Here is a 25,952-nt window from a genome sequence, read left to right as displayed (position 1 = left end):
GTATTCCTCAAAAAAATGATCAAGCTTTGATCGGGATTGATCTTGAGACAGCTGGTGCCTGCTAGAACTAAACGAACTGTGTGACCTTAAACCAGGGCTTAAAGCTAAGTTCCTATGCGCCCTTAAGTTTAGTAAGCAAACACTTTACCAAAAATCACGGAAACATATTCAGTCCTTTAGCTTGAATCAAAAATTTTTATTGACTAATAGATCGAATATGGTGTTGCATGGGTCCACCCAAGGTTTCAGCTATGGATCCGACAAAAAACATCACTGGAGTCACCTGGTGAAACTACCTTCATTACTAAATTTAGTAATAGGCCATCTCAGAGATCTGCCTGGACTCAGATTGGATAAAGAAAAATAACCCATTTAAACTAATCGGAGCAGTTTTTTCGCCCTAATTTCAAGTCCACAACAACGGCATAATCAAACTATCATAAAACCATTTATTTTGCACCCTTTCTAATACGACAATTTTTACTTCGTCCATTACGTCCAAATACGAGAATCGATTACACAACTGGTTCGTTAGTACACATTCAGTACTATCAAGAGATTTATTATTTAAAATCTCAGTTTCCAGCAAAAAATACTACTCGTTAATTCCTGCATTTACCGGTGTATTCATTCGAATATATTCACAGAGACCTGAAGTTGAAAACTAATGATTACATGTACGAAATGTAATAATAGCAATATTCCAGTAAGGACTTCTAGAAGTAACGTTAAAGGTAACCAGGACAATTTTGCACCAAAAAACTTTGCAAGGTTTCTTTCGAACGAGTATTTATGAAATCTGACAGAGTGACTTTACTTCGTCGATCCGTCAGTCCCAGACTGGGCCACTTCGGTTGAAGGTGTTGCGCCTATTCGTTGAGACCTACGAGGAAGAGTGAAGAAATGAGCTGTAACATGTTATCAGAATCGCCCACGTGGTGGAGTCACGAACATGTCAAATTAGAAATCACCATTGGCCAAGCCCTCTATTGAAAGTAAGGTATACGAAAACCTCTAAAATGTAAGAAAATCTCCCTTACAAAGTAATAGACCAATGAAATTCAAATCAACTGCTCAAGTTTTATTTTTATTAATTATTATTATTATAAAGTATTAATTGTAATTAGGTGCACAGGTCCGGTCGATTTAATTATGAGGTGCAAGGCTATTGGAACATATTGATCTATTTGTTTGCTGCTAAAAGCTGATCTTTTTAGCCAACGGATGTAGTGTTCGTATCAATCATAGTTTGCCAGTTCTGAAGCACTTGCATAGCTTAAACAGATTTAATAGACTGTCAGTACTCATACTAATATCATATACAAGGAATTAATTACGATACGAAGTTAACTAACTTCGTGTCGTATTAGCTGGTTTCTATATTCAGATTGCGTTCTATTTCGAAATAAAACACACAGTTTGAAATTCAAGGTTCTATGTGCCGTGCTGATCAGATTTAGGAAGCGCTAATATTTCGTTATGTTTTGGAGTTATGACAAAACATTTTTGAAAGTGATTTGATTACACGTCCAGTAGTAGCCTATTGCACCGAATGTTATTGAGGGAACTACAGGTTAGCAGAGAGAGGCTATCGTCAATCTGTTTTAAACTGTCACAAACATCTGTTTCAATAATGTCCTTTTCCATTTTGTTAAGGCCTGTTGTGTGGTCGTCTTTACATCGTTCTAACGCACTAAACATATACATGAATATCCGTATCGAACAGGAAAACTCCAGTATTTGTGGCATGGGCAACACTGGATTGTTACTTCGATTCAATAATTTCCATCATAATTATTTGAAAGGTTCGCCGGCTCTGCTGTGGTCGATTACTACGCACAAGAAACAGGTCCAGCCAGCCGGTCAAAAGAGTCGCTGTACCTCCGTTTCAAAGATACTCGTCGATATAGTAAAGTTATGAGTCCTTTATGTATTTATGAACTATATAAGTGTACTTGCAAAAATTTTCGTCAAAGCCGTCTCTATATTGCCTAGTTGGCAAGTTGATTGCCGGACTTGTATTTTCGCCAGTTTAGCTTAAGACACAACGCAAGTCTAGTGAGAAAAGCTAACCAATTTGCACAGTTTTTTTTATTGGGTGTATGAAAGCAGCAAATAAATCATGAAAGAATGCACGACTTTGAAAAGTATGATAATCTAGCACAAAAGATTTACATAAAAGCAAGCCCCCCTAAGGCAAAACTCCCGCGGTATGCTGTTATGCCACTGTGTGTAAGTCGTTCGTTGCCAGAGTTCCTTAGAGCAACTTTCTTCCGTTCGATTTTTCGACAACACTAATTTCTTGTGCCGCTGAAGCTCGAAGCACCGCATTTCGTTAATATAACAGTTTGCTAAGGTCCTTATTATTTTAAATCGCAACGTAAATGACTACGCCCGCCTTACGCAATAAAAAAGAGCCCAGGACCTATATTCAACAGTCAGCTTTTGTATTGATGCAATTGCTTTCTGCACTGTCATTCAGGTTAATCTTATCACCTTGAAAAACGAACGTGGTCGACTCCTGGTGGAGACCAATGTATAATGCTCAGCCCTAGACATGCATTGCAATGAAAAGAAAACAAAAAAGCACAAAATAGACTTCACAATACTTAATTCTAGAAAATGATAGCTTCCTCCAGAGTGAGACAAATCTTAGGAAAAAAAATTTGCAATAAATAAACTTAATCCTTTATACCAGCAATTTGATTTAGTGCTCATATTGTTCCACATATTGGGCCTAAATCGTCGTTTCTAGCACGAGCTTGCCTATGTTAACTCCGCGAAGGTGTTAAAAATGTTTTCGGTGCTTGACTCAGCTTCAGTTCAAACCTACCGTCATCGCACCGAAATCCGACCTAAATGCTTCATTCATCACAGCTGACTATGATGACATTTTGCACGGATCTTCATGTCACAATTCTCCAAAAACAACTTGTCGCAACGTGTGCATTCGATTAAGCCTTTGCTACTGTGAGCAATGGACAGTTTCATGGATTTTTGACCTGTTAGTCCGCAAAAACTATCTCCCGCAAACCGAGCATCAAAACGATTTCTCTGCTTTGCAAATGAGCATGTATTACTTTGGAAATCTTTTTCCATGTTCTTTACAGTTAAAGCGTAACTTGATTATTGATTTTTTGCGTCTTCTCATATCACTTGGCTCACTTGGGTACAGCTTGCGACTTATGTTCATTTTTGCGTGAACACTTTTTTAAACTGGCATCGAGACAGAATGAGCTTTTGTTCAATTTTCGACCAAAGACGTTCTTTTGCTCGTGACCAGACAGTTACCTGGAATAGAGAACTGAAAAATAGACAATCTTCCAAGTACGTGACGACGTTAATTCTATTTTCTTACCAGTCGTTGAGTCAAGTACTTGTTGCTGGTTCTTTTTTTTAACTGAACTATAGTTATCGGGGACATTCGTAGTACCTATTCAAAAATATCAATTTACATCTACATTAATTAAGAAAAATTAAATTTATAGAGCACAATTTTTTTGGGTGTGCTGAAGGTTGTTCTTCGGCAAAGTAGGTCATTTGCAGGTATATTTGCTAAGAAATGTCTCAGCTTCTGTTTCATAAATACTTAAAGATGTCCTTTCCATTACTGGTCAAATCTTCAACTGATGCAACAAGATGCTTTATTGCAGGGACAAGTCGCTTAAAAATGATGTATTTATGTACCTATAACTTCAAGACAATTCGTAGCATTAATCATATTGGCTTGTTTCCTAGGAGCTAGGAAAATAGAGGGAAAACCTGATTCTTCAAATCGAGAATGGAACTGACGAAAAATTACTTAACAATGCCAAGAAAAAACGTCCCACGCCGAATGTATTACGTGCTACGGTTTCAAATAAGACGGCTAAACAAAATCATAGACGACGAATATTCGAAATTTTTTCTGTATTAGAAGAGCTTAGATGTCTGATGGCCGCTATTTAGTTTATTGGATTTTTTTATCCATAAAATCCGTATCAACCGTTCAGCAACTCTCCCAATAACTTAAATTACGTTACAGTTAATAACATCATCGTTAGCGAGCTAATTTCTCTGCCGGGCACGTTATGAACAGGCAAAGAAATTGTAAAAATGTTGCTGTGTTTTAAAGTTCGCCTTGTTAAATCCTGCATTGATATCAGAAAGCTCTAAGCGAAGTGTATCAAGAGAAAAGTAAAGGTTTGCTTATTAAATACGTCTAAACAAGACGAATACGTCGTCATACCTAAATAAGTTATCGGTCAAAGTCAGGTAGACAAGCTTGCATATTTAATAAGAACGGGATAAACGTTGAAATGGCAGTGTGATCTGAATTCCTAATGTCTATAGAATATTTGTTTCGGATAATTCCGGGGATTAAAGGAGACGACTCCGAAGTAAAATAGAGAATTCGTATAACTATTTTTAGCGTAACTTAGCTCCCGTTTAGGTAGTGAAAGCTTTTGTTTTACCTAGAGCCTACGAGCAGAAATGTCCTCTCTTGCATAGCTGATCATCAAGTCTGCCTCTGCTACCAATCACGTTCATCATTTCACATCTATATCTTCGAGTATTCGATAAAGACAAACATTGGATATAAAGTATGATTACCCCAGTGATGCTGCAGCCAGTAGAGAGGGGACATCGACTCATTGAACAAGAACTGGGATTGTACCAAGGCTAATTGCCGAGTATGTTATGGAAAACTGCTTGCTATCCAAAGGGTGCTTTTCATAAAGAAGACGTGGAAACAGAAACGCCATATCATAACTATTATGTTACAAAGGAAACATCATACGACACTGGAGGATCACTATCCCATACGTCAATCACATACTTAAAAACAAGTGCTGAGTAAATTTGCTATTATCTGCCACATCTCTTTTTGAGAAATAACGGTAGGATAATTTGCGGTCATTTCTTGTGAGTTGAATTCGCAATTACAAGAACGTTGATCACAGTTTTTTTTAAACATGAATCTGAAAAAGATCTCGCCCGTTTGTTAGCTAAATAGAAAATGCATTATTTGTTATTCTTGCGATATTTCTAAGTTATGTATAGTACGTCATTGTTTACAACTTCACCTTTTGTAACCAAATTATGGATTCCGTCTGCTTAAAATGTCGCGGGTTTAATTTCGAAATTGACCACCCACATTGTGCTTCCTTTGATTCGTATCAAACACAAGGCCGCAAAGCTGACTATCCAGTGAACAGAAAATGTGGAAATTGGTCGGCGCATAGTCCGGAAAGTGTGGACAGTGTAGTAAAACTTCCTGTTCAAAACCCAGGCGCTTACGATGGTCTCGCATTGCCATAAGTGGACATTATTTTCTCTTGAATAACCTCACTGCCACCAGTGATGAATTAAACAACAACTGAACTAAACATGCCTACCAATTGTCAGCTTTCAGAAAATAATCCGCAAGAAATTGGACCTTAGCAATCGAACTAAGACCTATTCTACTTTAAGATTTGGATAGACCCTAGGCCTTGCCTTTTCTCCTAGAACCACCCGTTCAAAATTTCTGCAGCATGTTAACATGCATATACCATTTTCCATCGCGGGTCACAATTTACTGCAAACATGCAAAAAAGCGCAAAAGACTCAGCCGGCCGGCCAGAGCGAGAGGCATCCTCTTGATCCCACACACCATTCCCATACCTTGCAAACTACTCATCTTTGTCTTTACCGTACCAAGCAAATGTCCCCCAGGTTGTTTCAGCAGCATTTTGGCCTCGACAAAATGCATAGTACAGAACGCGTCTAAATTGCGCTTTGTTTTTTCACCCGGAACGTTCGTCCTTCAACTCGAAAGGAGTCCTCTCAATGTCGAAAGTCTACAGTGCGCTCAACACGACATCAAATATACAAGAATTGATAAAACAATTATATACAGTGAATCTATAACCCAATATTGTTCACGACACCTAAGAGCCAGTATAACATCAAAACTGAAAAATTACCGATGAAACACCGAAGCAGGATAACTATACCTCGCCACGAAAACACATCAGGAGTTGAGTTACAGAAAAAAAGCTTTCAGCAGACAAAGTTACGTATAGTGAATCCTACCATGCTAATACCCTACCGTGCACATAAGGCTATGTAAAATACATTGAGCATCTTCATGTTTTCATGTATCCACTGAATGTGAGGCGAAACCGAAATTGCGGCGGCGGTCCTAATTAAACTATCTTTCAGCTTGGTTGGGACGACGGCCTCATTAACCTTAGACAGATAGGACCATCTTTGATAACAGTCATCTATTTCGGATATCAACCCTTTGCGGCCTAATCCCGAGGCCTAAATATAGGAAGACGGGTACCCTACGCTACGGTGTCCGTCTGCAAAACAGCGTGACTAACCCTGCATCTCTACTAGTAGTTGAGGAAAACGCGTTCTAACGTGTGAATGAGCAAGGCCTTTAGAGGATTCAGCGAGCCACTGAGAGACTGATGTTCTACGAGTTCATTACGACTTGTCTTTTTCAGCAATTGAACTCTTTAAAGCAATGCCTTCTAGCGATACTGAACATACGTTTTGAGAGTTGCTTTAATTAGCCTGAGTGGATATTATATAGACAGATCATATATGACACGTGATATAGACAGAGCATTCTATCCATATTTATTATGCCCGTTCTACAGACGTACGTTAATTGATAGGCTTACATGTCAGCATTATGTCCATTAGTGGAGTGTCATGGAAATCTGTTCAATCAATGAGCTGGCTGGAACGCGTATCCGTTCACGTATGCAGCTCCTCTCACCAATTTGTTCCTAATTCAAATGCCCTATGCTTGTTTCGTTAGACGATAAAAGCTGAACAAAGACAGAGGGAACATGCTAGTTTATTTACTCGTTCAGAAACGCTACTTACCTTTTAGCAATTGCAGGTGGACTGTGTCCAGATGCCTACATTACTACAATGCCTTATTATATAATAAGATAACCGTATCCTCATTGAAATAACCATCGCCAAACACAGCGTAATCAACACTGAAAGAAGATTGTTAATCGTTTGCAGCCATATCCATACTATCTCGATTGGAAGGAGGTTCGCTTCAGCGTGACAATATGGTATCGTTTCATTTTCGAAAAGTTCGTTACGGATCGAATAGACGAATATATAATAAAGCAAACTTATTCAGACAGCGCGTCACACGGTTAGATCGCATTGGGGACATACTGCAATTCTATACGGTTTCACCTAGGCTATATATAGGTAACCTATAAGGTCACCTAAACTACTTCGGTTAAATGACATCAATTATCGGTATAGATTAGCTCAGATCGAAGTGACGCTAATGATAGTAGCACTAAATAGTGCTAGTTCTCAAACATGCGAATTTAAGACACATACCATTTAAAGCTTCGTTAGTGTTATTTATTAATAAGTATTTTGGAATTTACAATCTATGTTGTGAAGATGTCAAGGCGTCTGCTTGTGTGTGTATCTGTAGGTAAAAAAGAAACCATGTTGACCTTGTCCAGCTTGCTACGCCGAAACAAGTACGTACCTTTTCCATTTTGTGTATATGTGAACTGAATATAGAATCCAATAGAGACTGATATCAACGAGCGTACCCCACCTTGCAACTCGCTTCTGTCTTCCGACCATTCGAGTGAATGATGGTTCGGACCGAATCGCGAAGGAATTTGGCTCTCAGATGTCTCAGAGATCCCAAGCGTCAAATAACAATTTATGCTGTCCTTCTTCATCTCGACAGGCGCTAAGTAGGCTAATCGTAGCCGGGACGTCGTGGCGATTCGTAATGATGAACAATGCGCTTTTAGGTCGACGCGCCAGATGATGTCTACCCGTGTCGTGATGCGAAAACTGAGTTAAAATCCATCGATCTCTGTGCAATACTGTAGAAGTCGCATACCTGGAAGTCCATCCAGGGAGCCAGCTTAGCGCTGGTTAATTATGATAGAACCACATTCTACGGATATCCACGTCGCTAAACAGAACTGCTGCTACTGTCCACCGTGAGAATTGTATCCGTGGCGCACAATTCAGCCTTAGCTCGCCGTGATCGCCTCGAAATATTTGGTAAGACCAACTCTCGTATATCTTCTTTCGAATCGAGGGGACCACTGTGCCCACCTTGAAGCTGTTGTTGTTGTTTAAGTTTTATTTCAACAGGCGTAAGAGCTGACCAGTTAAAACCGGCTAAGAACTTGTGCTGACGAAGCGGTTCTAGTGAATCGCTAACGGTTCCGTCCGGATAGGAGAAACGCCATACGCCTAGGCGATCCGCGGGGTTGTCCTGAAGGACATCGATGAGAAATGCCCGTTGTTCCGCCGTCAGTTGACGGCTTATGTGAATTGTGACAGTCTTCGCCAGTTCATACCTGTACGCGCCGAAAGTTACGAACACAAGAATACCGGAAACTTGTAAGTTGAATTTTGTCTAAGTGAACCAGAGGTGCCAACGCTTACCCGGATTCAATAGGTGTTCTCTTAGCAACATGAATGTGAGTTTCACATTTAATGGGGGATTACGTGGGAGTACGGATGCAAATGCTCCGAACGATGCATAAGTGCGTTAGGTCAACACCCATTAAAAAATAAGTAGCAAAAAAAAAGATCAGCGTCGTGCCTATGGTTCTTAGTCAACAGGCATGCAATAAGCATACACATGCGCCATTCAGGTAATCATAATTCAACCCACGTCTCGACACCTGTGACAATGAGTTCTTTTTCTTTCAGTGTCATCATTTCATGGACAAAGCTCCTCACGAAGTATAGAACCGATTAAATACCTCATCCCTCGAGACAGTGAGCTGAGCTCAATGTGTTCCTTTCTCGCGAATACCGACAGTGGGGTTCTCCCAACGAACATACAGTAAACAACAATTCCATATGACCACCAGTCCGCATCCGAACTGTAAGTAGTTCGCTCCAAAACCTCTGGTGACATGTACGCCAGCGATCCGCAGCGATTGGATGAAGAATGGCCTTTCATACTCAGGCCGAAATCGGTCAACTTTGCGTCAAGCAGGGTAGGATGATCAGAAGCCTTTACAAGTAGGACATTCGAACAGCTAATGTCACGATGCAGGAAACCCATTTGGTGGACGCAGTAGATTGCGTGGGCAAGCTGACCAGCCAATCGACGAGATTGATCGATTTCAAGCGGACCTCCAACTAGTAACAAGAGGCAGATACAAATTATGTAGAAACAGAGCTTGCTTAAATGTAAGTAGTGGCTGAATACTTTTACCAGAACGAGTTCATTTTACAATTGAAAAATATCTTTATTATTTTTTATTATTGTTATTGTTAGGTCATCGTTTCCCTACTATCTCAGCTAGAACAAACAAAAACTAGTTATTGTATAGTATAGAAACAGAAACAATTCTATGTATAAACGACGACAGACTAGATTGAAGAATGATAGTTCAGGCTTAGTTCTATTCGTGTCAGGGATAAATATAATCCGGTATGTTAAATGGATTGGTAAGTTACAGTGCTCTGTGGAAGTTACACTTTGGCTACGGTACCGGTGTCCTTCAGGTAGCGACTGAGACTTCCAAGTGGCGCAAATTCCATAACGAAACACCAATTTTTATCAGTCTGTAGAAACGCAATCAAGCTGATAACGTTCGGATGCTCGGACACTGCACGCCATACGCTAAACTCGCATTTAACTTTGTCAAGTTCTTTAAGTTGGTCTTGTGATTGCGCGGATTTCTGAACACACTTCAACGCTGCCACATCCTTCTACAATAGAATGATATTAAATTGAACGGACATTAAGAGCCGTGCATTGAGTTCAAGAAAGAAGGAATAGCCTAGCAAACATGCCTGTGTAGTATCTACGTACGATGCCACCCAGGATCACCGGCAACTCCCGACACAGTTATCATTTCGCTGAAAACCACCTGGAATGGGCTAGATTAGCATATAGTGGGGCATCGATAAGTCCCTAAAATAAACGGTTAGTGTACAGAACCAACTAGGTCTTGTTAGTTACAATTTGTTAGAACGGAGATAGTAAACCTGAAGTGCTTCACAAAGTATTGATTCATTAATAAAACCTGAGGAACTAGAGAAAAAGTTCCTCATCGGTTACCGATCCAGTAAATATTTGTTGTAGTAAATATATTGTTGTAAACTCCTTGGTGTTAAACAGTGGTGATAAAGACCACCTCGGTTCGCTCAGACTTTCGTAGTCCTAGTAAACTGCCAATGATACTTACTCCTACGGTGATTTTGAACACTGTGCCAAACGAGCCCTGCCCAATGGCTTCGCGAACCTGGATCGCGTTGCAGACTTTAAAAACGCACGCTTTTTTGCAGAGGGGATTCGCCCAAAATGAGTCTGGTACAAGGGTGCCCACTTTCGGGATCCGAATAGGCCCTTCATGCGGTACCGCCTCTGGGGATAGAAGTTCTTCTGTTGGGACTATTTTCGTCTGATTAGCCCTAGCAGCTTTCTCAATGTGGCGTTCTATTGAAAACAATCACAGCCGACAGGGAAAATTTGATTTGCCGAGGTTCTAACAGTACGCGGTCTGTTATGTCCTACGAAGCAAATTTGGGTATTTGAGGTCCTAGATCTATGCTGTATGAGTTCAGTTTCCATCGTCGTTCGGTTACCCATCGCTGGAGTAAGAACAATTCTATCTTTGTCGGCTATGAACTACAAATGTCGGATTTTTGACCTGCTTATTAAGACATTTGTCTTAGACGTTGCGCTGAAAATGAAGATCATATCAAGGAAAACCTATTTTCTTTAATGGCCACTTACAAAAATTTGCATTACTCGGATTTTTGATACTTACTGATTTTAGCTTAACCTCAATTGTGTATACATGAAATAAAAAATGCACCTAACTACTCAGGCGATTGTCCTATTGCATGCGTTTCGTACACGTATTTAGGTTCCGGTAAAAGATTCTCAATCTTTTACCGGAACCTAAATTTAGAAAAGCTGGCTCAACTTTCCTATTTCTCAACTATTCAAACCAACAATACACATATTAACAAAAATAAGTGCCCCGGCATAAATATAAACATCTACCAGGCTCCTTAAGCTGAAAAGTTCTTCAAAAAAAAAGCTTCGTGTTACCATTTACCAGTATCGTGCGGTAAAATGGCACCGAACCTGCTTGTAGTGTAAACATTCAAATCTTTTATCTATTTCTAATAGCAGCATGGAATTGGAGGCTTGTCGAATTTCATTGAATTAAATTATCGTTGCAAGGTCGCTACGGCTTTGGCAATATTCTGCTCAATCTCTGCTGTGGTCTTTTCCTTTCGATGCTTAAAACATACGTCCTATTTGCTTAATTACCTTCCATTAGTACGAAGTCAACGCGCGAAACTAGGTATAGATTCATTTGTCTTATGAGCATATATTTCAGTACATGCACATAAGACAAATGAACTAGTATATATATATATACCTGTGTATCTAATTCGCCCTTTAACATGGAACTCGGTGCCGTTTCAAACTATAGTTAAAGTGTACGTTCGGTAGTAGATTTGTTATTGTTGCACTCACTTGAGCTGGTGCGCTTCGAACGGTTTTGTCGTTCCGACTCGTGTTTTCTACGTTGTTTCACTATATGATCACCCTCACAGCTTGGAAAAACACTCTTGCGAATTTTCCTAGTGTGGGCTGGAAGTCTTAGCTCGATATCGGTAGGCTCAATGGCTACCATTACACCTATCGCTTCTGAACGTTAATTATCGCGGCCAATCGGTGTTGTTTCTTTTCCGCGCGGATGTCGTCTGCCCTGCGGTTAAGCATACGCCGAAAAACCAATTTAGATATTTGACTCAAGTGATCACCACGTCAGACTTTCAAGATGATTTAACCTCTCTCTATTCACTCCGTTATCGTCGTAGTCTAGAAAGTGAAATGATTTCACATCGTTGTAAATAGCTCGCTTATAACTGAATTATCTACTAGCCTCGCATGTCTATTTGCAAGCCATCGTAAAATGTAGAGCGGTACACGAAAAGAGTTCCTTCGAGGGTGATTGATTACCTCAGGGTATTTCCCTAAGCTGTCTTGCGCGCGAGACCGAAGGACGGGCATTTCCCTTTAGATTGATGTGTGGCTACACATCACTCGTCTGGAGCGCTTTTAGTTTAATGCAGAGAATCAAAAATTAAGCGCCCCCCAAACGTGCTCATGAATTCCTGCCGGATTAGGTTTGAGGTCACCTAGACAGAACAGCCAATGGGACACTCGTGAGACCCTGGATTCTTCCTGGCACTAATCAGTTGGCTCTACATATGGATTGATTCGGGATACCAACCAGTCAAAGAAAATGATCCGTCTTTGACTGCGTGCTAATAGACTTCAAAGCTGAAGAGGTAACTTAGGTTGAAAACAAGTGCTTTTCCAATGAAAAGCCCTTCTACGGCTAAACAACTGAGCCTTTCCTATTCCGGCACTGGCTGCGCAAGGAGTCAATTGCACCTCGATTGAAATCACAACGGCTCGTAGATTTTAGACTAGTCGAATAAACAGCATAAGCGTTCATAAAATTCACTGTCATAGCACAACTACAGTGGAAAACGAGGCTGAACACGAGTGTGAGGATTCGCCAGCGCTAGAAATCGTAACGGAAACACAAACTCTATCGACGGAATAGATCTGTGTAAAGCCAACATTTTGATTTCCATCTGCCGTCAGATTGCACGGCCGAAGGCAGTTATATTCAATTACTTTTATCTACGGAAATAGTAAATATTCGGCAATACTTTATGAGACAACCTGTCACCTTCCAAGAGCATTGAGTCTTCTTCCGTATTTCCTCTTATACTAAATAATTTAAATTATAATAGGAACTAGCAAGCAGTACCCCTAAAATCTACGGCGTTTTATTCTTACGGTCTGGTATAGAACGATCGTCACGCGGCACCCAGAGTGTGTAGCTGTCGTTGCTCCTTTTTGATATTTCCTATTCTACGTCTGCAGCAACCGTGTACGAGGGTCCGCGACCTTTCTTTCGCTTGAGGCCCTCCACTACGTCTACAGAGACGGCCGCTCATGAAAAAAGCCGGCACCAAATAGCATTTGGTTCATTTCACTTGAAACGTCGTTACACAATGCAAAAGAAAATCAAGCAGTAGTAGTAGTACACTGGTCACAAATGGAACTAAACCAAGCATATTTGCCCATCGGACTTTGAGCAACGTTAACGGGAAGCATTGCAAGTACATACATACATATATATATCAACTAAGGGATATTACCAAAGACTTAGACTAGTACTGATCACGACCGTGCTAAATACCTAGATGAAGCGAGCAAAAAAAATATAGCGGGAGAGAATCATTTTAACTAAGGTGAGTTAGTTGGGGTACTGCCAGACGAAGTACAGTTATCGGCGCTGCTGATTCACGCAGCATTCTGCATGGATATTGGGAATGTAAAAGTGTTGAACTTGAACGCTTAAGAAAAAAAATCGTGCCTCCTTCGACTTTTTGTGCCGCGCCATTGTTTGTGCCATTGTGGGCGTAGCGCGCATCAAGGAAAATCGCGTTTCCGCCAAATTACCCAGCTAATACGGTAAGCACTGACTACACATTTGTCACTGCAAATTTGCTCATAGAAGACGATGATGTAGACGATGACGTCCTCAGCGATGGTGCAGTAGCAAGGCGTTCGCACCTATTAAACTTAACGAAGCCTATTGAGGGATGGTCTAATTTCGGAGAGTAGGCACACGGTTTGTTCCGTGCTAAAAAAAAACCTATCACTCATCTGAAGGACTACTTAACTAAACTCAAAATAAGAGCAAAAAAAGAATAGGGTAAGATACATTTAGCGGTAACGTATATCGAAATACCAATCAAATCAATGGGCTTTTGTGACCGATATACTTGTCGATCTATATGTGGTGTGTGCAGAATATCGTACAAGATATCGTAATAGCTGCGTCGCAGTTTCCTTGCTGATATAACTTTGAAGTAGAGAAGTTTATTGGCTTTTAAATTAGCTCAAATCGTCCCAGTGCATATCTCAAGACGGACTCACATCAACAATGCGTGTATCGCTATACCTAACTATTTTAAATAGCTGTGAATCAGTATTCTAATTATGTTAACAAGAATAAATTCGAAATGAGATGGGATCCGCTACATAATTACGTGACCGATTTGGGGACGAATTTGTCTGGTGTCATCCACACCTTATATCGTGGCAGAAATCACCTCTTCGAAGGGTTCGACGTGAAAGCAACGATTCAGCCATAAATCACGACTGGCATAAACTAGTAAATTCTCAACCTCTTTTTTATCTCTTTAATGTACATTTTGATTTGAAGAGATCTTCTAACAAATTCGGTCCGACTGGCGTAAGTGTTATATAAACGCGCGACGTTGTCCCAAAGTCAAGATAAAAGTTTACTAGTTAAGCTTTGAACGTTTTGATAAAACGTCAGTTCTGTTTTTTCTATGCTGTAAAGCCAAAATACTATTACCGTTATATTAATAGAATTAGCTACTATTTGCATATTAGGAAAGGCAGGTCTCTGACAGACAAAAGTTGGTTGAAATAATAAATGCAAAAGCTGCTGGCAATTGATTATCGTTCTTCTCTCCTTCCCCCCTCCCTCCTTCATTTGTTATTCCAAAAAATGGGTAAAATATTAAAAGAAGGCAAATAATTTATGCCATATTCACCTAGGCAAAATGCTAAAAATAAATGGTCGATACGTTTTGTCCACTGTGATTCTGTCCGTCTGGGGGCCCCGAAAATCTTCAAACTTAGGGCTTTGCTGGCCCTCCAGTGCGTATTCATGTACACAACATGTGTATTAATAAGGTAATGTAGTATCTAATATAAATAACTCGAATCGACACCTGATTCTCCAAAAAATTAGCCATTGCTATAAAGTTCAAGTTTATTTCAGGCAGATGTAAATTCCATTCATTTATTTATAGCACAATGGAAAATCCACCGATCATGTGGTACAACAACTAAACAATGAGAGCGACCTAGGTTCTTAGTGATGCGGAAGGTCGTAACTATCTTAATATGGTCACCCGGGTTCATTGCTATAATTTTCAATGTATTTAGCTACAATGATTTTTGAGGGATGAAAACCTTGCTTTCACAACGGACCATTGTTAGTACAACAAACAACGTACGACATTGTAACGCCCCATGGGACGGTCCTGAAACTAGATTGTGCTATTATTCCCAGCCGTTCCATAGCGCTTTTGCCCCCAACATTCAGACAATAAAAACGAACTCAGTGAAAACCAATAGATCATCAACAATATTACGTTCGATACATAATAATATCGATTACCAATCTATTTACATGATCCATATTATCTTGCCAATCGATAAAAGCGCTTAAATCAATGAAAAACAGATTTGATAAACATAGATAGATGGTGTTTTTACTACCTAGAATCACAGGCCAGGCCTGCGAAATAGGTATAATACTACATTAGACGACTGTACAGGAAAAAAAATAAGCATTTTAGGCAAAAGCTGTATATTACCTAGAATGTATGTTTATGTAATAGCTGGTCTTATTTTCAGGCTGTCCCGGACAGAGTCGCTTCTGGACATTTTTATCGTTGTAGAGGTGAAGTGTAAGTGAAACACTGGAGTAATTCAATCGCTTTCAAGAAAAAGGACTTCATCCGTTTTAGATCTAACGGGCGGCAAGTCTTGCACTATAAAACATTATGGCCCGTCTAATCCTGGATTCTGACGAGGAGTTCTCCGTTCCGCTGTCATTTGCCGAACTTCTTGCTAACCATCATCCCCTTTCTATCAAACTGCTCCAATCTCTTCCTCGAGCTGTCGTAAGCACAATACGAAGTCTTCTAACAAAGTGTTTACGCACTCACGTTCGCTAACAGGGAAAGCAGTGAATTTATTTGAAGGGTACATACACACATAATGGAGTAAAAACACTTTGCAATATAAACGAATGTTGGTACTATAAAGCTTTACGACTCTTGTAGTAAGTTAGCATAGGAACCAACTAAGCACTTTCTACAATCCTTTCACTTCATTTTGATTCGACATACAGTCTGTTGTATATAGAGCATATAATTAGTCATATACATTTTAACATGATTTAAGACAGGTGACTCAAGGCTTAGGTAGCTTTCATTCATCCTTGCTACCTTTGGCTGTAGTAGTAATGATAATAATAACTGTCATTATTCAAGCAACTTTTTGTATATTTCTGTGTGTAATTATCAATAGTTATCTTCACATATGGTTTGGGAAACAAAAGTAACGTACTCATAGAGACATAAGGCGCAGAAGGAAGGTATTTTTTCAGCAGCTGCGGCCTCTGGTTTTTGTTCACATATGGACACCGCTTAATATTGCCAGTGACGCATACCGGATGAGACGTGAAGATGCATAGTAATTCCCTGTTGGACTCATCCAAGTTCATTGGGTACAGAAATTTCAAGTTCTTGCACAAACCCATGACTCGAAGAGCCACCACACTCGAAGAGGTTAACGGCAGTCATGGGGCTGCAGCCGATATTTTAGACTATTTCCCGAGTTATTTGTGGGCAGTTTTCTATCCAAGGAGCTTTTAGATGGTCGTCATCAAAGTCAGACGGCCGGCCAAAACGAGGAGCATACTCTAGGTCCCGGATACCGTCTTCAAACCTAGCAGACACCCCTAAGAGATGACGCCGTCACCGCGCCTACGGCAAATGTCTCGGGCTGTTTGGGCAACCATCTAGCCTCGACGAAATGCATACTACAGAACGTATCGAAAAGTGCAAATGAATTTTTAGAACGTGAGAACCTTCCTTCCAACCTAATATAATGTGTAGTACAATTGCCTTCGCTATGGAATCCATTAAATAAATAAATTATAAATCCATAAAATTAGAAAATTGTGGCTTATGTAGCGTTTAGCATTGAATTATGCTTGCTCGAGTACATGAAGTGAAGGGGCTATCGACTGTTATGTCTTTATCAATGCAGAGCGTATGGCGCTACACGCGGAAACTATTTGCCTTAACAATTCCTACTCTATTTTAGCTGGAAAAATGTCGAACGTCTGCGGAGTACGAGAAACTAAGTAAACTCGGTAACGGAAGCTTCGGAGCGGTTTGTGAGTAGTAAATTTCGAATATTTTCTCAGAGCTGCTAACTAGAATATGATAAAAACTGGGTTTCTTGAAAGGTATCTATATACTTACATTGACTTTGTATTTGGGCTCAGAAATCGGAAAGATGAATTATTTAAACGGATTTGTGGTGCTAAAGTACTCTTTTGATTTAGCAAGTGATTCAGTCTGCAATTTGCTTCCATGATGTAAAGGGCGTTACGCTAATTGGTAGCACCGACTATACTAAGCATACTAAATAATATAGGTATTATGGTGATCATGTTAGACATTGGGTTATTTTCGATATTCAAGAACATCTGTGCTCTGAGGCTTCAGATATACCAAGTCTTTCCAGCTTGCCATATTACAGGTGCCGTACTTCCATCGTTGGTCAGGTTTTAAGTAGCAACCAGATCGTCATACCAAAATATCAAATAATTCGTTTATCGTGGCAATGAATTTAGCATTTTTCATCTATTATTTAGTTGTTCAAGAAAAGTTTACCTTGATCCTAGAAAATATATGCCAGCCATAAATCTGTTTGGTAGCCTATGTACTCGCATATCTAGATTATGCCTAACCTATTACTCGCTCTGTAACCAACGTTTCGGTGCGGGTTCTTTTTAGTCAACTGATGTTCATTGTTCACGTTTTGTTTTCTCTGTTTCGTGTTTTACGTCCGTCGCCATAGTCTTTGGGCATTCCTTCAGACAGACGACTCCCAGCGCAAAGTGAAATATGTCTATGCTCGGTTTCGAAATTAAACCGCGACGTATCTCTAACATAGCAGACAAGTACGTCACCCACTAAGCTATGACAGGGATTTATCGTTTTATCCTATCATCCTGCGTATCATCTCTTTAGGGTAAAATTTCCACGCCAGACCAGCTACTTAATTATTGGTTTTCGTTTTCATGTATTTTGTGCTTCGAAAACGCTTCGTTTTGTGCTAGGAGGCGCCACCTGTTTAAAGCAATGCTTACCTATTGTAACCGCGTTGAACTTACCACTCGAGACACTTATTTGCTGAACTATTTTTTACATTTTCATCGAATCATGCGAAGTTGTACCTTTAAATCAGGTAAAAGATTGGGCATTAGAAACAAGGAAACACAAGTTGGACGTATTTTACCAATAAACGCACAGACGCTTGCTGTGTCTTCAACACAGGGATCGTCGTATATGGTCATTATACCGAATGATGCGGCAGGAAACGTTAAACCACTGCGTAGTTCACATTTCGAATTGGTGTTGTGTAGCATAAATAAATGGCTACGCTTCTATCGCTGCATGACTGAGGATAACAGTGAGGGTGCGTTTTATAGGCGGGCGAACAGTTGGTCTCTGATACTATTTGGGTAAGGCTTTTTTCTTCACGCGGGATGTTTGCACGCAATGGCTGAGTGTCGCCTAGTGGTAAACCCATTTGAGAAAATGACGTTTTCTCTGCAACAAACGTTCTATGATAAAATCGAATGCAATGAAACGAGTTAGCTAGATCAAGGGGACCTTTGGTAAAAAGCAATCTGACATGCAGTGGGCTATTTGTTACACAAGATCATTCCTACTTTGATCGATATAATAGCGATATTATAATACAATTATTAGAGATTCGTGCCCGGTTACGTTTCATGGCATTTGCCGTAGAAGATCTGTATACTGCTCCCACTGCCGAATACGCACAGCATGATAAGAAAAAAGTACTGATTAATTTAACTCAGTTCAGAATATACTAAAAAGCTATTATTTTTACGGCATCATACGGTGCTGTCCGTAAATGGACCATGCAAAACTCTCATCGAATTTTTAAATTTATTATATATTTGTGTTAGGCATGTGACGTCGTTTTACTGTAATTGTACGATTTGTTTGGACAACTAGTAACATAAATAAATATTCACTGCCACTCGAGAAACAGATACAGCGGTTTTTATTAAGCGTTATACCTGCTCCTGGCCATGGAATTACACATTCGTAACGTGACGCATCTTTGCAGATCGAGTGCGCGATAAGGAAACCGGCGATGTGATCGCTATGAAACGTATCTGCTATTCGCACGATATAACTGGTGCAGTAATTAGAGGTTTTTCTCGCATGACGTTAGTTTCCATTAGTAGCTAATCATTGTTACGTAGATACAATATTATATATATAAATAAAGTGTATATTGGATATCTAAAAAAAATCCTTATGATATTTGACCTAACACAGCCTTCTTGGTTTGTCGTAGAAGACACTCTCATTTCTGGAGTTCGAGAGATTCTTGGTTTGGCTAGATTGCATCATCCAAATATTCTTCATCTACGAAACCTCGTTCTCAGTTCGAGCTCTATATTCGTTTCCTTTGAAGAGTGTTTGACAGATCTTGGCCAGATGGTTGATAATCTTCAGACGCCTCTCAGCGAACCGCAGGTAATGAAACCTGAATTCGTTTATAACTGTATGCTCTGAACAACAAGTTTAAGTTTCGAATGCTGACAATTTGTTTTTATTTATACTCTTTATAAATACAAGAATATTTGCACATCTCTCGAAATAGGCTTTTTTTGGGCGATTGCTTCTGCGCTGAAGAAGCGTAAATTCGCTGAAAAGTCATAATTTCGTTCAAAAATTATATCTGACGCTCTGGTAGACATAGCGCGAGATTCCTATTTATCATGGGCTTAGGCACTTCCAGCAGTAAAAAAAACTCAGGGTGTTTTTTTGGCCTTATGGCGAAAACAGGGAACGCAAGAACGAGATACTGGTAGTCCTATCATAGAGTAATGCTGCTAGACATTTCTTTTATCTCGCTGTAACTCCGTTCTATAGAACTGGTGGAACGACAAGGTCGTAAAATTGCGCAGCTGTTGATCTATACTATAATTGTATGTCGTAATTAATTCAGAGGAAAAAGGGTAAACCACGATCGTTTTATAATGAGTTAAAATAAAAGCCTAATAAAAACATGTTCGCAGGAAACATATTCCTTCATTAGCAGTTCCTTTAAAATGAACTATTTCCAGGTGAAATGCATCATGTGGCAGCTTTTTAGAGGTCTAGAAAGCCTTCACGCATTGGGAATCGTGCACCGCGATCTCAAAGCGTCTAATGTCCTCGTATCCCATACAGGTTGGCCTATAGATCTTTATTAGAAAGGAACAGAATACTTAGATGGGTCGATTTATTCTTTGTTCATTTGTTTAGTTTAACGAATTGAGGTTATTCCAATCTTGCTATGGGTGTTTGCCTCTTATCAGGTGAAGTCAAAATCGCGGACTTTGGATTATCGAAGGATTGCCTTAGAGACAAATGTTGGACCCCTAACGATGTTGTCACACTGTGGTACCGTCCGCCGGAAATCTTGTTCCAGGTCCCACAACATACTACTGCTGTTGATATGTGGTATGCTGTTATATTGCAATTAACTCATATTTAATTAAGCTGTGTATTTTTACTTACTCCTAGGCTACCTTCATGACTATTATAAATAGGAAGATTCTCTATTTGATTTATGAGTAAGTGCAACTTTTGTATTATATAGATGGAAGCAACCTTAGAAAGCCTCCAAACTTCTGGGTCAAAGTTTTGACAATCTGACCGCTTTTCGCCAGCCTCTTACAATCGACTGATGATACGTCATAGGACCTTCAACTATTATAGAACGTTGAACGATAGTTTGTCACGTGCTGAGCTACGCGGTCATTGAACAACTAGTGTCAATACATTGTTGCGTAGATCATAAAACGCGAGCTTCAAGGTAAATCTTTCTCTTTTTCGTTGTCGCACAAATATATAGTGGAAACAAAAGATGATTTTCATCTAATCTATACAAACACTTTTATTTTTAGGCTCCATTTCTCCGAAGCCAGAATCAGTTAGTAAAGATATTTTCTCTCATATTAAACGTTTGCGGCGACGATCTCTTGTTTTACGCCTTATAGCTGTGGACCCTAAACGCCCGTTTGGCGATATCATACGAAGGCGTGCTCGTGCTTATTCATCGTTTCTATTTTCATTCGAATTTTGCTTGCGGCAGGCGCAAGGTGTCGCCTGTGTGCTGTGAAGTATCGTGTGGTCATCGGGTATCTAATGAGCACAAAATTTTTGTTTGCCTAATATCGCATATCTTTTGCGCTGACGCGCGTTACGCAAACTAGAACGTAGTTGTGTTTCAATGAGCCCCCGGCGCCTGAGGGTAAAGGTCACCCCTAAACGGAAAAGAATAACGCTCTTCGAGTGTCGTTGTGCTCAAAGATTGATTCATGGCGGGATCAACCGTGCTATTCGTATCGATTAACTAATTACCAAGTCTAATCACTGTCTCTCCAAACGAAGATCTGGGGGTAACCGGGCTTGTTTGCCTTTATCACTGCCATTATCGACTCGTTTGAAAAAGTGTGAAGGGTCAAAGTGTGTTGAAAAATATTGTTGTGAAAAATATCTGAAGTGTCTGTATCTTCTGGGATAAATTATATCCGTTTTCTAAAGTTTCCGTTAAATTGGTAGAAAACATTGGCTAATATACTAGTCCACCGAAATACGATCTTCCAAACCAAAAGTGAAACAAGAGAACGAAATCAGGCGGCAATAGGCAACTAATACTAGGGCCTGCCGTCCCTGTGACCTTCGCCTAGGTCTAGAACGTTTTGAAAGGTATTTTCATCAAAACCGTTGTTATACGCTTACGTTTTATAAAAATTGTTACAATGAATTGTATTCTAGTAGCACGCTTAAGCAGAGTAAAAAAATGAACCACTGCAACAGTAGAGATTTCTTTTTAGTGACGCGCTTCTATTGAATGGTGTATATAAACAACAGGTCAGCCGGTTGCATTATGGGCGAACTCCTGCAGAAGCGGCCCCTTCTACCTGGAAAAACGGAGCTCCAGCAGATCGAGCTTATTACCCAGCTTATTGGGTCGCCTGACGAAAATGTGTGGCCAGTACGTTATAATTTTAGTAACTATAATAACACTATGATGTCCAGTTGATACGAGTCTAACGAAACAGGCACAGTTGAAAATATCTTTTTAAACGATCAATCAGAGGACGCTCAGTAGCAACGACGCCGGAGGGTGACATTACGGTCGTTCCATTTTTAAGTATAATTAGCCGACTCAAATAGCCAATGGCCATGCCAGTTTAGCCCTACCTTCAAATCTCCATAAACAGTGGAGATACTTAGGTACTGAAATAAAAGTCCGCAATTCAGCATCTACTAAAAACAGAACGAACGTTGCTTTCCCAGGGTGTCACCAGTATTTTTACTGCGTCGGGAGTGCAATTGCGGCTCAAGAGCGGACGTAAGCCGTCTCTAAATAATTTACGCCGTAACTTCGCTTGGCTTTCCGCAGCTGGAATAAGACTGCTTACATCTTTATTATGCTACGCACCGGAAAACAGGTTATTCATGTAGAATTGCTAGGTTACGTCATCAGCAACTGATGTCCATTGAACCAAAATACCAACTGACTTAGCTGAAATGGAAATTTCAAACCTATCCGGACCTAGGTTAGCGCGCTACTAATTCTAGCCGATGGCACACACTTTTAGGATTCAATCAAGTGTTTCGTCCTGTTTGACATGGGCTAATAGGCTGGACTCTAGGCTGCAATTAGCACGGAAGACACGTTTGTTTCGATGCGTACATTTCGATATAATCTCATACGTTCGACGAACGTTTCAATAAATTTTGTCCTTTTTCGTATCCACATGTGCTGATAGAATTCTTCCAATAGATCCTAATTTTCGTCACTAGCAGCATATATAGGTGTTAAAGCATTTAACCCCATGGGTCTTTACAGAGCATTTGCCGCAGACTGTTTTCGAAGTGCGTGGTTTAAAGAAGAGCCATTTGGTGAGTGCACGACAACAGGCGTTTGTCAAGCTAGGTCCACTTTACGTAGAAAAACATGAACGGAGTACCGTCTTTCCCTCTGCTGGATTAGTTTCAATATACTGCGCTATTTTTCTATGCTGTATCGTATCGTGGCGATAGGTCTGCGCAGAGATTTTATAAAAAAAAAATTCTGGGTCTCCTTTTACGTATCAATGAATCCAATGAGCAATTTTGTAACGTCTATTCTTTCGCCCACGCACAGCATGTGAACCGAGCCAGCTTCCATTGGGCCGACGACATCTTGAAAGGAAGAGTCTGCTTCAAACTAGTTCCGATTAGGGGTCACATTCGCAAACATCACCGTCTGTAAAACGACCAAAATGCAATTTTTAGCGACATTGGACTCTGCTCGACAAATGAATAGCATCGGCTGCTCGGAAATAATGGCTGTGGCTAAATGGGCATACGGCCCAAATCTGTAAATATCAAGACTAGCTGTTACCGTTTGATGAGGTCACTAGCCAAGTAAATCCTTTTCAAAGGTGAGCTCAACACCATCAAGACCAGTCGTTTCTAGATAACATCGAGCGCTACTCTTCTACTGCTAAGCCTTCAGGAACCCATTGAAGATCATTAGGGTATCAATGCGTGGAAGAACTCTATCCTGCTTTAGCCGACGCTGACGAAAAATTTTCTACTTTTTTAAATAGTTTTCACGAGCGAATTTACTTTATCATGTCTACATACCCCTAATCGATCCGATCGCATGTTGTTGTTGGAGCAAGCTCTCTTGGAACTGTGAAGCAGTACGCGTAGCCTGCTTGTGTATACTGGGAACAAGAACTTTGTTTAAAAAGATAAAACCTTTGTGACTGTATCAGACTTCGCTACGAGAGCACCCGAACATCTAGAGAATTCCAACAAACGTTGCTTACCTATAATATGTCATCGGAAGAAAAAGATATTATGTGATTTCACGAATGAGCAAGTGTAAGACACGTTTGTAAGGAAATCAATATGAAACATTTTACCTAGGATCAGTAACTAACATGTCTGTGTAGAGCGATCTATTTTTTCGGAAAGTAAAAAACAAAATTATCTACCGTTTCTGAAAATCAGCTTGTATTGTATGTCACCTCTTTTCCTATTCCCGATCTATCTAACCCATTTCAAACAATCGAGTTAACCAGAAAATGTTTGCAGTTAAGTAATGTATTTTTGTCTATCATCGTCTCATAACAATACGATCTCAAGCAACACTTCTTCAAAGACCAATGACGCGTTAAGGAACGTACTACCCGCTTTGTTCAATATACATGACTAGCATGGTCCAATGAGATACTTCTTGCATGTTTAGAAAAATTACCTTTAGGGCCAATAGTGAAAAATGGGACAAGGGCTACTAGGTTACTGAAGTGAAGATATTCTTAAAAGTGAATTGTATTGTGTAGACAGAAAAAATAAGATCCCTATTTACTGGATACCCGGATTACACTTGACGATGAAGCTGGCGTGTGTAGAATCGTTGATGGGGTGTCAAGCGATAAAGGATCGCAAGTGTCTCTCTATCGATTTACTTATATTCTAGACGTTGCTGTGCTTGTAGCAGAAACTTACTTCTACAATGTTCGATACGGTAACGGGACAGTCATTCGATCTCCCTATTCGCAGTGCGCTTATGTTATCAGTAGACCGCGTTAGTGCATGTACCTTATAGAGAAATAAAACTGCGTGAAAATAACGATCGTGCACGTTCTGCTTTCTCGTTAGATGTCCTGCGTCCAAGCGTAACCTAGGCGAGACCTAAACATTTTCGAAGATCGCTTTGCTATTCGATACCGTTATATATGTATATTACTGCTCTGAATTTGATCTGGTCGAGCCATAGCAAGTTAACAGAATAGCCACGGTGGTCGGAACTGCAAAAAACCTATAAGAAAATTTGCGTAATCTCATCTGTTATTAAGAAGGCAACCTGCGTATGTCATTGGTATGAACGTTGCTGTCGAAGAGCACTACGTTCCTGCCCAATACAGTACTAACTCGCTTGTTGGCGCCAAGCTTCGATTCGAATTTATTCCGTCCGCCATACTTCTCTCGAGATCGCATTGTCGATTTCGGAAGAAGTTCAGCGTTCGACGCGTTCTTGCGGCCAGACGTGCGGGATACGTCTTAGAGGGAAGCGTAAGATCGCGATGATACTCGATTGTGACTGTATGTCAAGGTGAGCGTTAGAGGATGCACATTCTGAACAGAGTATTATTATTATTATTACTATCATCTAAATTGATCAAGAGAGTATGACAACTAAACGCACGTTACATCTAGCTGACGAGAGCAATTTTGAATCGTTACCAGCGGGGACAGAGGTGGGTTCTCGATTGAAGATCGGGTCGAGTGTTGGGACAATATGAAAAATGCAAGCAACTGATTCGATCGATCGTTTACTTTAGCCATAGTTTATTTGTTATTGTTGGAATGGCATAGAAGAATATTTTAGAAGGTGACATAGGGAAAATAAATCTGTTTAGAGTTGAAACGCAACATATGGAAAATATCCCATATCTGTCTGGAAAAAGGCTATACGAAATAGTTATTTTTCTAGGACAAAGACAGCGTTTCACCAAAAGATGTCAGAATCGTATAAGAAAACAATTGAGTTAGAAATTTGTCTTGAAACTAGTCTGCCATTCGATGATTTGATCCCTAACGATTTTCTCAAAGTCATGCCAGTCTACTTTGTAAAAATGTTTTTTCTTTTTTTTATGTGTTAAAAAATTACTTTTATTAGCTAGGTCTAATATGTGTGTGGTTATTAAACTTCCTCGATAAGATGTATAATGATGTTGGTAATGATAGTAATAAGAAAGTGAAATAACTTTTTATCTATGAATTTTGCGGATATATAAAAAATATCTCTGGACAGAAAATTGAAGTTTAGCGCAGTTCGTTACGCATAACGAGATTAGCTAAAATATGCTTTTATGATATACACTATACTATATAGTGTAATATCGCCATAGCCTGTATACGATATGTCTGTATCCTGTATATATATGTCAGAAACAAAAAAA

At 39.9% G+C, this 25,952-nt stretch overlaps 2 protein-coding genes across 6 annotated transcripts; one reads left to right on the top strand and one right to left on the bottom strand.

Annotated features, from left to right (window-relative positions):
- Positions 1–7,349: 7,349 nt before the first annotated feature.
- On the bottom strand, positions 7,350–12,918 carry LOC111267848 (protein kinase C-like 3). 3 transcript variants are annotated; one of them, XM_022846431.2, is made up of 7 exons: positions 12,842–12,918; positions 11,990–12,168; positions 11,501–11,735; positions 10,194–10,444; positions 9,495–9,714; positions 8,754–9,138; positions 7,350–8,342 (listed from the first exon to the last, which is right to left on the bottom strand). In XM_022846431.2, exons 3-7 carry the CDS (start codon positions 11,658–11,660, stop codon positions 7,949–7,951), a joined length of 1,410 nt encoding a protein of 469 aa, XP_022702166.1. In that variant the 5' UTR covers positions 11,661–11,735; positions 11,990–12,168; positions 12,842–12,918; the 3' UTR covers positions 7,350–7,948. The 3 variants fall into 3 exon arrangements, with proteins under 3 accessions (XP_022702166.1, XP_022702481.1, XP_022702243.1); XM_022846746.2 differs by having other exon boundaries at positions 10,194–10,372; XM_022846508.2 differs by lacking the exons at positions 11,990–12,168; positions 12,842–12,918 and having other exon boundaries at positions 11,501–11,866.
- Positions 12,919–13,026: 108 nt separating this feature from the next.
- LOC111268187 (cyclin-dependent kinase 10) lies at positions 13,027–24,619 on the top strand. Of its 3 annotated transcripts, none has more exons than XM_022847193.2 (11): positions 13,027–13,522; positions 15,509–15,777; positions 16,988–17,060; positions 19,055–19,126; positions 19,292–19,470; positions 20,064–20,169; positions 20,298–20,442; positions 21,859–21,982; positions 22,288–22,442; positions 22,844–22,896; positions 23,141–24,619. In XM_022847193.2, the coding sequence occupies exons 2-11, from the start codon at positions 15,658–15,660 to the stop codon at positions 23,215–23,217; spliced, it is 1,104 nt and encodes a 367-aa protein (XP_022702928.1). In that variant the 5' UTR covers positions 13,027–13,522; positions 15,509–15,657; the 3' UTR covers positions 23,218–24,619. The 3 variants fall into 3 exon arrangements, with proteins under 3 accessions (XP_022702928.1, XP_022702863.1, XP_086827895.1); XM_022847128.2 differs by having other exon boundaries at positions 19,289–19,470; XM_086971769.1 differs by lacking the exons at positions 13,027–13,522; positions 15,509–15,777; positions 16,988–17,060 and adding an exon at positions 17,936–18,139 and having other exon boundaries at positions 19,289–19,470.
- Positions 24,620–25,952: the final 1,333 nt, after the last annotated feature.

This window comes from Varroa jacobsoni, unplaced genomic scaffold (assembly GCF_002532875.2).
Source record: "Varroa jacobsoni isolate VJ856 unplaced genomic scaffold, vjacob_1.0 scaffold_15, whole genome shotgun sequence".
NCBI classification, from domain to species: domain Eukaryota; kingdom Metazoa; phylum Arthropoda; class Arachnida; order Mesostigmata; family Varroidae; genus Varroa; species Varroa jacobsoni.
This window is presented reverse-complemented; position numbering and strand designations above follow the sequence as displayed.

Bases quoted from the DNA above. Each gene is read 5' to 3' on its own strand.
- LOC111267848 (XM_022846431.2), bottom strand. From the start codon at position 11,660: ATGGTAGCCATTGAGCCTACCGATATCGAGCTAAGACTTCCAGCCCAC. The intron at 9,715-10,193 runs GTAAGTATCATT...ATTCTATTGTAG, and splicing joins TGTTCAAAATCACCGTAGGA to AAGGATGTGGCAGCGTTGAA. The intron at 8,343-8,753 runs GTATTTAATCGG...CGGCGCGTACAG, and splicing joins TCACTGTCTCGAGGGATGAG to GTATGAACTGGCGAAGACTG.
- LOC111268187 (XM_022847128.2), top strand. From the start codon at position 15,658: ATGGCCCGTCTAATCCTGGATTCTGACGAGGAGTTCTCCGTTCCGCTG. The intron at 19,127-19,288 runs GTGCAGTAATTA...GGTTTGTCGTAG, and splicing joins CTATTCGCACGATATAACTG to AAGACACTCTCATTTCTGGA. The intron at 21,983-22,287 runs GTACGTTATAAT...TTGCTTTCCCAG, and splicing joins CTGACGAAAATGTGTGGCCA to GGTGTCACCAGTATTTTTAC.